Raw genomic sequence first — 12029 nt, forward strand, 5'->3', positions numbered from 1 at the left:
CACACAGAAGCTCCCAGACCAGTGATCAGTAACCAGAGCCACTGCAGTGACGATGCTGGGTCCTTAACCTGCTGAGCCGCCAGGGAACTCTGAGACTCAATCTTCATGATCCCATCCCGAGAAAGAAATGCTCGTTCTGAGACTTGATGGAGATGTGAGCTACTGCAACACACACGTCCACCAAAACATCCTATGGAACAAATTATGAGCATGCTTTATGCTGAACATATGACAATTTCAAAAAAGATGAGCTCTTTATGAGCAGCTTAGAGTTCCCGCTGTGTCTCAGTGGGTTAAGATCACAATACGGTCTCCGTGAGGATGCGCATGGGACCCCTGGCCTCGCTCAGCGGATTAAGGGTCCAGCGTTGCCACAAGCCGCAGCATAGGTCACGGATGCTGCTCAGATCTGGTGCGGCTGTGGATGGCGCCAGCGGCTGCGGCTCCAATTCGACCCCTAGCCTGCGAACTTCCGCGTGCCTCAGGCACAGACATAAAAATGAATAAGCAGCTCCATGGAGGAGAGGAATTCTAGGCACAGAGAATGAGAGCTGCAGAAAGCACTAAAGCAGGGGTTCAGGGCTTCTAGATGCCCGAGGTATGCACCCCGAACCCGGATTATGAAATAATGCCAGAAAAGCCTTCTACATCATCTAACCTTCACGGTCCGAGATTTCGGAAGTAGGTACACGTGACCTGACCTCCACTTTGAAGCGAGGAAGACCTAGGCATGAAGAGCCCCACGTAACCCAAGCCAAGCTTTGGAGCCTCGGCTGAAACATCAGGATTCCGACAGTGCTGAACTGATCCGAGAGACCACAACACCCAGCTGGCAAGCCAGTCGGATGCAAAGCACTCCACGGTTTGTCCTTCTCACTCTGGCCATCGTATGACTACAGTTTCGTAAAATAATAATGAAACAGTAAAATAACTTAAAAATATTTTAAAACAATGACCCATAAAGCAGGCATCTCCTTGTCCTGCGTGGGGCGGGGTGCTCCGAAGACAGGAATTGTTTTGTTTTTTCTCTTCAGGTAACACCTGTGCAGCCTCTGGTTGAGACCACAGGGGTACCCCTGTTTCTCCTAAACTCTCTGACACAAGGTCACGGGGTCCTTGAGCGAGAACGCCAAACGAGACGGGCTTCCAGGCGTCCATGAACAGAGAGCACAGTTTAAAAAAAAAAAAAAGAAGAAGAAAAAAAAATAAACAGAACCAGGAAAAAAAAAAAAAAGGCAGTCAATGAGAGCATCCAAAATGACAGAGGCGAGAAAAGAACTTAGCTCCCCTGCAGCACACACTCCACAAATAACCTCCACTGGTCCTTCAAAACGCTCTTCCCATTTTCTCCCAAAACATGCATGGACACGTGTACACACACACACACACACACACACACACACACACACACACACTTGCAAACCAGAATGTCACCTCCTAAGCATCTGCTCTAAAGAAATTCTGGAACTGTCACTCCCAGGAGACTCGGGGCGGGACCCTAAGCTGCCATGCAGGCCCGTCTGCAGACAGGATCCCAAAGATGGCATTCCCCCCGCAGGGGTGACCAGTGTGCTCGCCAGCGCTCCTGTGCAACCCTCTCCTGGATGCGATGGCCGGTACCGGCTGTGACAAAGTGACGGCAGTGTCGTACGTCACAGCGAGAAAGGCAGGCTGCTTTTCACTACCTGCAACCGCAACTCGGAAAGCTGGTACCCGGCTAAGCGCGTGATGAGAATGAGCAAATATTTCACTGAGGGAGGACCCGGGACAGAGCACGAGCTGCAACGTCACCCTCAGGCCTGAGAGGCGAGCTTGGGAAAGCACGGCCAGGGGGTCCCATCTGGCCCCCCAAGCCTCTTTTTGTAAATAAACAACTCTACTGGAACACAGCCACACTCCTTCAGTCACACGATGCTTAGGGATGCTTTTGCACATGTGCGTATCCTGTGGTAACAAAATTAGTAACCATCTGGCCCCTTGCAGAAGAAGCTACAAGAATACTGTATCATATATTTGTAAGTTATCTTAAGAGAGTAAAATTTAAAAGTTCTCAGCCCAAGAAAAACACTTTGTAACAAGGTTGGGAGATGGGTGGTACCTAGACTGTATGGGAGTGTTTTTTGCTATCTAGTCATCTAGCTATAACTAGCTACTACCTACCTACCTATCAGTCACTCATAACTATCATCTATCATTCGCCCATCATATGTATCAATCATTTATCAATCTACATATCAATCATTACCTATCCAATCGTCATGTTGTCAACCCGAAACAAACATCAAGTTTTTGTCAATTACATCTCACTAAAATATAAGAAACTGAAAAGAATAAGAAACACTGCCGACACCTCAACGAGATGTGAGCGGAAAAGATACCCGCTCCTCCCGCGACAGAAAAAGCAGACCCGACTCAGACTTTATCGTAAAAGATACAAAGTTTTATTAAACAAACCTAGAATCAATAGCATTATTCCATAAATTAGACAGCAGTAAAATTTTCCTAGAGTATATATACAAATCACAGTGATTTTCATTGTGCAAGGAATTGACAGGGTTAGAAACAGGCTTTTTGTTTTTCGGGTTTTTTTGTTTTTTTTTTTTCCTTTTTCTTTTTGTCCATCCACAAAAGCTATTGACCTGGCGGGGTTCCCAGAGTGACCGGCCGCCGGGAACGACAGGCTGCAAGTGGAAAAACTTCACATCCCACGTGCAAAACCACACCTGTCACGACTCTGACTTCAATCACAGAGGCGTCCACCTCGGAAGACCCAACAGAAGATCAACAGAAAAGTCCCAAAACACCACCGTTTGGAGGCAACCAGGACAGAGCATCTCCTTTGGATGCAGAGGGACGGCGCCCTGGGAGGCAACGCCCCAGGGTCAGCAAAAGCCAGCCTGCTGTGTACACGGGATGCTTGGTGAAGGCATCCCCCTGCCCTCGACCTCCACCAAGACACAGACACACACACACACACACACACACACACACACACACACATGCACACGCACACACACACACACACACACCAAAAAATTATGAAGACAACTGTGTATGTGCTTTTCTCTCTGTTTTTGGTAGGTCAACAACATTCACTGGCATTGAACTCATTGCTCAGAAACCAGGCGTCAGGATCCAGTATCTAGGATGCGCCCAAGGGCTGCAAAATTGCACGGTGGGGACATGGACCCCTGGAAGAAAGGGCCATGCAAGCGTTCCATTTCAAATCTCCATGGGGAGCCATCAAGGGCTTCTAGGATGGAGCCAGTTTCCTGAAGGGCTGGAAGAAAAAAAAAAAAAAAAATCCCACCTTCCCTGTACCCAAAACCAGAGCAAAGATTTTGATGAGATTGTGGGCAGCCTGCATGCAGGGCCTCCTGAGCGGTTGCCCAGGAGTTTCCTGAACGGGATGGGGCTACGGCTCCTGGTGAAAGTGATTCCGGATGGAGAGGCATCCGGGGTGGTCCACAGAACCAGCACATGCCCGTCACAGCCCTCACGTGCTCAGCGCTCCTGGGGCTCCTGGGACCGGCCGCAGGTTAGTCCCGATGCCCAGACGGACTGAAGGAAACAAAACCACGGCAGCAGGCGCTGCCACACAGCAGATGGTGCGTCTGCTCCAGGAGCAGGATGGGACGGGGGCGGTGTCAAAGCAGCAGGAGGGTGTGACATGAACCCTCGGGATCTGGCCGCTGGGGGTTCCTTTGCACATTCTCAAGTGTCCGCAGCAGACGTCACGCTTTTGCCACTGCTGGAGACCTATCTGCTCCTGCTGAGCAGGGGATTCTGAGGTGGGCGGCGAAGGAGCTGGACATTGGCCCGTGACCATGGTGCCACGCCCGGCCGACCAGCTGTGGGTCTACCTCCTTGTGGCTGTAGAGATGCCATCCATCCCCTTAGCGAAAGGAGACCCACCTCGGGCCGCCTCTTGCCATCTCTGCCGTTTCCTGAAAGACGTTTCAAATCGCGTTCTCATCCAGGGCAACGCCGTCAACCTGTCAAACTGCCTAAAACAAGACAATCTGTCCTATTTTGGCTCGGAATGTTGTGGGGAGTGCCGGGCATTTTCTTCCAAACCTTTGCACCCTGATTATTTTTGAGCGGACGCGGGAACCGTTCAGAACCCGCCCACAGGGTGATTGGGTTTTGCTCGTTTGTCGTGAGCCCGCTGTGTGTTCACAGCACATCTCGATGCCATCATCCCTGCATTACATCAGACCATGAAAATTACAGCCCAGCCCCAGGCAGATAACGCTTGGGATGATGAAACTGGGAAGAGTGGCTCTAAGGCGAGAGAATCCCAGCAGGGATTCTTGGAATTCCTTTGAATCTTCGATCTGTTTTGCATGGCGGACGGCCAATGACCATGCCTTTTTTTAACGACCAAGTCGCCAAGGCCTCCGAATTTCTGTTCTTCCCACCCGTCCGTGGACATGGAAGGCCGTGCATTTTCAGGCATCCTGGGGCTATTTTCACCTCCTAGAGTCCAGCCTGGCCAGGAAGAAGGAGGCCAAGAAATATGCACTGGGCTCGCCATGTGTATGTACAATTGGGTCTTGGGTTCAAGAAGGGCGTTTCATTTCTTTTTTATTGTCTTCAAGCGGAAGACTCCAAAATACAAAGAACGGTGTGTTTTTACAGTCCGAGGGCCCCAGACGTGCTTCTCCTTGGGACTCCATGCTCGCTCCCTTTGCCGATCAAACCTTCTCACCCTCCGTTCAGAAACTGCAGCATAAACTGTTACCCCAACGCCACACCTGGGCTTGACCCAAAAGGCACAGATCGGAACACGGGTCTGTGGCAAGATTCACCCAAGTGCAGCCTTGGCAAACCATCTTTTCATGAGCTCCTCACTCCATCCTGGACTCGCTCTCCGCGACGAGGGGATTGCTCTTTGCAGAAGGGCTCCTTGAGGCCAAGGCGCCTGACGGACGGCTGCCCGGGGCGGAAAGCAGTGACAGGTGTTGTTTCTGTCTATGTGGCCTCGGGGTGCACACAGCCCTGGCTTTCTGATTAGAGAGTGCCATCTGGCCGAGTCGGACAGGGGCCTGCCTTTCCCTTGAGACGTGTGCTCCTTTTCACACAAACATGTGTTTTCTGAGCAGCAGGGACCCAGAGCCCTAGATGCACCTGCAGGAGAGACAGGTGAACGAGCGCCTTCCTGGCCCGGCCAAGGAAAGACAAAATTGATGGCAAAGAAACTGCCACGTGACTCAACACCACCGGAGCCGAAGGGGCCGGAGGTCCCCTCACCTTGACTCATACCCCCCCAGGGAGACACAGCCCCCACCAGCTGCCCACGGAGCTCTCCTGACAGGAAGAAGAAGAATGCAGAAAGGGTTGCAGAGGTCTACTCGGCACAGCTGGGGCGTCGGGCAGGGAAGGTTCTGGAACTGGTGTGCAGAGCTCCACAGGGAAGGGCACAGTGGAGCCCCAGGGCCACAGAGACACACAACAGGCTCGAGCAACCCTGTCCTCCCAGGCAAGCTGCGGCCCCTCGAGGCGGCCCAGCCAAGTTCAGCATCAGGAAGCAGAAGCCCGAGCGGAGAGCAGGAAAGGAAAGACAGACACAGCAGGGACCCTGAGGTCCTTTCCCGCCCCCCCACCCCCCTGCCCCCAGGAAGATGCACATGGAACCCGCGACACCCGCCACGCCACCCCTCTCCCCCGACGCCCAGCTTTGGTGAAGTCCAGACTCCACGAAGGACAGAGCCGAGGAAACCCTTCAGGATTCCAAGAGAACGCGAATTCTGCACGAGCCAGCCCCCCGGGTCTGTTCAGTCAGAGGGGAACCGAGGAACTCAGGCTGAAGGTCAGCACGGAGCCACGAGACGAAGCAGCAGTGAGCAAGGGTCCAGCGTGTCCAGCCTGGAGGCGTTTCCCCCAAACCAAGGGCAAGGGAGCACCTTGGCATGAACTGAGCTGGGGGACGGCGGCCCGTCTGCTCTGGGGGATGCCCTTTGGTCAAGGCATCCAGGCTGCCTTCTTAACTTGGAGCCAGTTCTCTCCAGCGTACGAAATCTTTTTCAGGGACAGAGAAGATGCTGGACTAACACTCCCGACCAATGGCTAGTCCTGCCCTCATGTTCCAGCTCACATATCCTTCCGGGGAAACCCTTCTGCGTTCAAGCCCGAAGGCTACCGGACAGAAAGCATTAAAAAGATGCTGCGTGGATATTATCTTCGTCACAGACAACCATCAAATGGACTTAAGATGAATGAAAAAAATGCCCATATCGTACTTTTGACATGTTGTCCCCAAGAGCATAGATGCTTGGAAAAAAAAAAAAAAAGAAAAAAGAAAATCTGAAGCACAAACATCACAGGCTCAGGAAAAAGGACCACCAGACACATGGATGCCTGATTTCCATGCTCCAGGAACACCGTCCTTGTTTTAGACACACAGGCGCCCGCGCTCACACGCACACTCACGCACACACGCTTTCTGGTTCTATCGGAGCAGGTCCGCTCACACGTATAAAGTCATGTCTATGGGGGGAAAAAAAAATCAAGGTATCACAGTAGGAACCCAAAGCTAAAAGAAGACAAAATCTACAACGCATTTTTCAAATCGTCCTACTGTGCCGTCGATTTCCAGGTGCTTTAAATCGTGCCGCGTCCGGGAACGTGAACGGCTCTGCCATCTCTCTATCGGCATCCGGGGCGTCTCGCCGCGGGGGAATGTCCGTATCCGATGAACAAGATGCTCCGATCGCTGCGCCCTGGGCCGGCCACCTGGTTCCAGGCAGCCTCAGAGCCTCCTCCCTTTCTGGCACGAGGTAAGACAACGCACGCTGTTAGTTTTTAAAGACCCGGGGGAATGTCTGCAATCCGAGAACAAGAGCAACAACAACAACCCCAAAGGGAGTTCCCACTGTGGCACAAGGACACTGGGGGTGTCTCTGCAGCCCCAGGATGCAGGTTCGATCCCTGGTCCAGCACAGGGAGGGGGGTTCAAGGACCCAGCGCGGCTGAGGCTACAGCACAGGTCACAACGGTGGCTCAGATCTGACTCCCTGACTTGGGAACGGCCTATGCCACAGGGCGGCCAAAAAAAAAACAACAAAAAAGTAAATAGCACAAAAGAAATGAAATTATTATACACAGAAAGGACAAACAGAGAGAGCTCCCGGTGTAGAACAGGGAACGACATTCAATATCCAGTGATAAACCCTCCGGAAAGAACACGAAAAAAGACTGTAACCAGACAGACAGATATGCGTGACCAGGTCTCGCTGCTGTACAGCAGGAATTGGCACAACCTCGTATCAACGACACTTTACTAGGAGCTCCCGTTGTGGCTCACGAACCCCGATGAGCATCCATGAGGATGCGGCCTCACTCCGTGGGTTCAGGATCCGCCATGAACCGTGCTGTAGGTCGCAGATGTGGCTCAGATGCATCGCGCGTGGCTGTGGTGTAGGCCAGCAACTGCAGCTCCGATCTGACCCCTGGCCCGGGAACTTCCATAGGCCGCAAGTGTGGACCTAAAAAGCAAAAACCAAACAACAAAATCTATGCATTGCTTTTAAAAAACTCTTTTAAAAAAGAGGGTGTATGGACCTATATTGGAATCTCTCTGCCCCGCGGCAGAAATTAACACACCATTGGAAACGGACAATACTTTAATTCAAAAAAAAATTTAAATAATAAGAGCACAAAAGAAACCAAACTTTTCCCTGAAGTGCTTATTGCCAAGACCACAAGCTTGAATTCTCAGGAGAGAAGATGCCGACAAGAGAAACTGAACAGGGTCTTAAAAGTGGGTTTTGTTTCTGTTTTTTTCTTTTTAGGGCCACACCTGTAGCTTATCGAAGTTCCCTGGCTAGGGGTCGAATCAGAGCGGCAGCTGCCGGCCTACACCACAGCCACAGCCGCACCAGATCTGAGCCCCATTTGCAACCTACACGGCAGCTCATGGCAATGCAGGATCCTTAACCCCCTGAGCAAGGCCAGGGATTGAACCTGAATCCTCACAGACATTCTGTCAGGTTGTTACCCCGCTGAGGGGACTCCTAAAAATCATCTCTTTGAAACCTTAAATTAAGCTTAGCCAATGAGGTAATGCTAAGATGCTTACTTTTGAATAAAAAGGGAGCCAACGGCTGTGCTGAAAATGTTTGGTTAAGGACTGGGGTCTGTTCCAGGAGTTCCCACTGTGGCTCGGCAGGTTAAGAACCGAACTAGTATCCATGAGGATGCAGGTTCGATCCCTGGCCTCGCTCAGTGGGTTAAAGAGCTGGTATCGTGTGAGCTGTGACACAGGTCACAGAGGTGGCTCAGATCCCACAACTGCTGTGGCTGTGCTGCAGGCGGGTAGCTGCAGCTCTGATTTGACCCCTGGCCTGGAAACTTCCATTTGCCGCAAGTGCAGCCCTAAAGAGCAAAAAAATAGACATTAAAAAATAAAAAAGCCTCCAGCGTTCCCATCGCGGCTCAGCAGTAGCAAACCTGATTAGTATCCATGAGGACGCAGGTCTGATCGCTGGCCCTGGTCAGGCCACTAAGGATGTTGCGTTTCTGTGGCTGTGCGGTAGGTCGCAGGTGCAGCTCGGACCTGGCCTTGCTGTGGCCGTGGTGTAGGCCAGCGGATGCCGCTCCAATTCGAACCCTAGCCTGGGAACTTCCATATGCTGCAAGTGAGGCCCTAAAAAAGGGGGAAAAAAAGATTTTGGTTTGGAAGTCAGGGATTCCAGAACGGGAGCCACCAGAGCTCACTCCTCAAATGTGAAGGCACAGACCCACCTCCCAGGGGTCCCCTGAGGATGCAGAGACAGGTGTAAGGAGTGAGATGCTGGTGGTGACGCTGGGGATCCAGCCACACGCCCCACATGCACGGGCTGCTCGGAGGAGGAGGAGCTGGGCCGGCCCTGCTCCATCGCCCCATGGCTGAGAGAAGCCCCACTCTGTCAATGCGGGGTCCCCACTCAGCCACTACAAGGTCCCCTTCCCAAGAGCTCCTGTCCACCTCGCTGGCCTTAACCACAGTCAACACGTACCTTCCAGAGGTGGGCTCCCGTCCTCAGAAATTCTTGAAGGCTTCCAGGTCTTTCTGTGCCGCTGGAGGGGCTGTGTTCCAGTCGTTTTCAGGATACGCTTCAAAGTTGGAGGTGTCGCCCTCACCGCAGACTTTAGGCACGATGGGGGGCTTCGGGGTCACCAAGACACAAGGCCACCGTTAGAGGGGACAGTGCACACCAGGTTACACATAAGCAAGCCTGTCTCCTTCTTCCCAATTGGCAGATACCATATTTTTAAGCCTTGCCGCGACCCTCCAGCCATCAAGCCTCCCGGCGTCATTTTTCCAAAGGCCTGGGCGCGCCTCATCTCTCCAGGTCACATTTTGATCCTGCTCACCGTTATTTCCAGCGGTTTCAGGATGATTTTATCTGTTATGTTGATCAGTGACCTGTGCTCCCTGACACTACCATTAAAAGATCTAACTGCATTTTTTGGGTTTGGTTTGGTTTCTTTTGACACACCTGCAGCAGGTGGAAGTTTTCAAGTTCAAGGATCGAACCCGAGCCACAGCAGTACCCAGAGCCACAGCAGAGACCATGCCAGATCCTTAACTCACAGAGCCCCCAGGGAACGCCTGTTTTTGTCTGTGTGTGCATGTGTTTGTGTGTACACGTATACACATATCTATGCGTGTATGTGCTTTTTAGGGCTGCGGCTGATGTATACGTATAAGTTCCCAGACTAAGGATCGAATCAGAGCTACAGATGCTGGTCTACACCACAGCCACAGCAACACCAGATCCGTAACCCACTGGGCGGGGCCAGGGCTCAAACCCGCATCCTCACAGATACCAGTAGGGTTCTTCATCCACTCCGCCACAACGCACACCCCCATCCTGGATTTTCAGTTTGGACGTTGTTGCTTCAGATGTAAGGTGCCTGCACACGCAGCACACTAGAGGATGGTTCAGATCACTTGCAGACACCCCGGGAAGCCCCAGAGAATGTGTGAGACTGGCTCTAGCGGGTGGTCTGGAACCGAACCCTCCGCATCTCTGAGGTCTGCCTGTGTATCCACGTCTTCAACGAGGGAAACAATCGGGGAAACAGCAGAGCCGTTTTTTCCCTTGCTTATGAACAGGAAGCGCCTGGAGTGAAGATACTGTGAATGGGGTGCCCACCCTCAGGCCGGTGAGGGCTTGGGAGGTCGTGGGAAGAATTAGGGGAGAAAAGAAGGGATTTGCAGCCCAGCACTTGCTTCCTCAGTTCTAAAGAAGCACCCCAGCTGCTTGGTCCATGCAGACCCCCAGGCCTGCCCGGTCTGGGCAACGCTGATGTGGCTGGTCCTCTGACCACATGCTGGACAATTCCAGAAAGACAGAATAGAGCCCCCCCACTCGGGTTTTCATAGCTCCGATGCCAAGCCTCAATCCTGCATGGAGAAAAGGAAGCCGCTGGGATTGAGAAGAGGGGTCAGCAAAATTTTCCTACAAAAGGCCAGGGGGTAAAATACTGCTTTTCAGGCCATACAGCTTCTGTTGTGCCTATTCATTGCTGCAGGGGGAGAGCAGTCATCAACCATCAGTAAATAAATGGATGTGGCGTGTCTCGATAAACTTTACTTATAAAAACAAGCAAGGGGCCAGATGTGGCCCAAGGGTTGCAGTTTGCTGATTCTTGCACCCGATTCTGATTCTGTAATGCACATAGATACCAACCTTTTTTTTCCCTCCTCTTTTTTTGGCCATGCCCTTGGCATGCATGAGTTCCCAGGCCAGGGACAGAACCCAAGCCACAACAGTGACAATGCCAGGTCCTTAACCCACTGAGCCACCAGGGAACTCCCGGCCAGTTTTCTCTAATCCTATAAAACTGTCATGCTTTGTCAAGAACCTTCAATGCATGTGGCCAGTACCACTTCCCTCCCTGCCCTGCAGGATGGTTCCTGCCCCTGGATGCTTCACGACAAGACTCTGGGGGGCCCAGTGATGTGAGAATCCTGTCACGTGCAGGACAAAGACCTCAATTTGTCCCTGTCCCAAAGTTCCATGCTTCCTAAGAGACCACAGCAAAGCAGATGCAGCTGGACACGCCTGACAACAGAGAACGGGCTCCTAAGCGGGTCCCGGAGGAGACATTCTTCCCTGCGTATGCGGCCCCAGAAATGAGTCACTTTTAAGTTACACGTCCGTGTGAGACAGGCCGTCGCACATATGGTGTGTCCATCAAAATGTAAACGGCACTGAATGGTCAGCGTCTCAGAAATCCCGGGGAAGCACACGGCCGAGATGCCACGTTTCCAAGGTGACCCGGCAATAACCACGCCAGGAAGCCTGATCCGTGGGGTCCCCACCTGACACGCCCAGCAGACAACTCCCATCACCAAACGGGGCCAGCCCACGGATGAACGCACCTTAGGCGGGGTCCCCAAGAGAGACCAGGAGGCGCGCGTCCTAGCTGTGTTCCCCCCCTGTGACAAAAGCAAAGCCGAAGCCCCATCGAAGCCGCAGAGCACGGCACGAGCCAGGGGACTTAGGAGAGTCTCTGGCTAAGGTGCCCCGTGAACAGGGAACCTGGCTTAGGGACGACGTGGGGTGGCGGGTTGGACGGAACCAACCCTCTTCTGCATCCCAAGGAGGCAGGGCACGCGGCGGAGCCTGCCTCTTGCTCCCAGGGCCCAGGGACAAAGGAGACGCACGCACGCGGGTTGTACCTTCAGCTTCCGCTCCGGCACAGTCTGCCAGTCCACCGTCCGGAACCACCGGTGCCGCTTGACGTCCTCGGCCCCGTTCTTCAACAGAAGCACGTGACACCGTCAGTGACGAGAACACCCACAGGACAGGACAGAAAAGCCGCCCAAGAAAGTCTACAGGATATGCCACCCAGAGCGCAGCAAACGCGCAAGAGCGGGCAACGCGGGGCGTCTGTGGCCCTGGAGAGGAGGCTATGCGGGAAAACCGTGCACGAACGCATGCGGGTTTTGCTTGCTTTCCTTCGTCACAGCAAGAAACGCAGCCATGACGTCCACGGGCACAGCTCTCTGGACCACAGAGACCAAGGTTTAACGA

At 52.9% G+C, this 12029-nt stretch overlaps 1 protein-coding gene across 5 annotated transcripts in view; it reads right to left on the reverse strand.

Annotated features, from left to right (window-relative positions):
• Positions 1–2418: 2418 nt before the first annotated feature.
• The window catches only part of LOC110257943 (cAMP-dependent protein kinase catalytic subunit PRKX), a 97017-nt gene continuing 87406 nt past the window's right edge, over positions 2419–12029 (reverse strand). For 4 of the 5 annotated variants that reach the window (XM_085009081.1, XM_085009079.1, XM_085009076.1 and 1 more), the window contains 3 exons: positions 11675–11752; positions 9000–9148; positions 2419–6769 (listed from right to left, as the gene is read on the reverse strand). In XM_085009081.1, the coding sequence (XP_084865207.1) occupies positions 9023–9148; positions 11675–11752 (204 nt within the window). In that variant the 3' untranslated portion in view covers positions 2419–6769; positions 9000–9022. The remainder of the gene's footprint in view (positions 6770–8999; positions 9149–11674; positions 11753–12029) is intronic. The other variant, XM_085009078.1, reaches the window with a different exon arrangement.

The sequence above is a fragment of the Sus scrofa genome, chromosome Y (assembly GCF_054392235.1).
Source record: "Sus scrofa isolate SSC_HxYL_T2T_F1_AM1 chromosome Y, Sscrofa_HxYL_maternal_Yorkshire_Landrace_v2.0, whole genome shotgun sequence".
NCBI lineage: Eukaryota > Metazoa > Chordata > Mammalia > Artiodactyla > Suidae > Sus > Sus scrofa.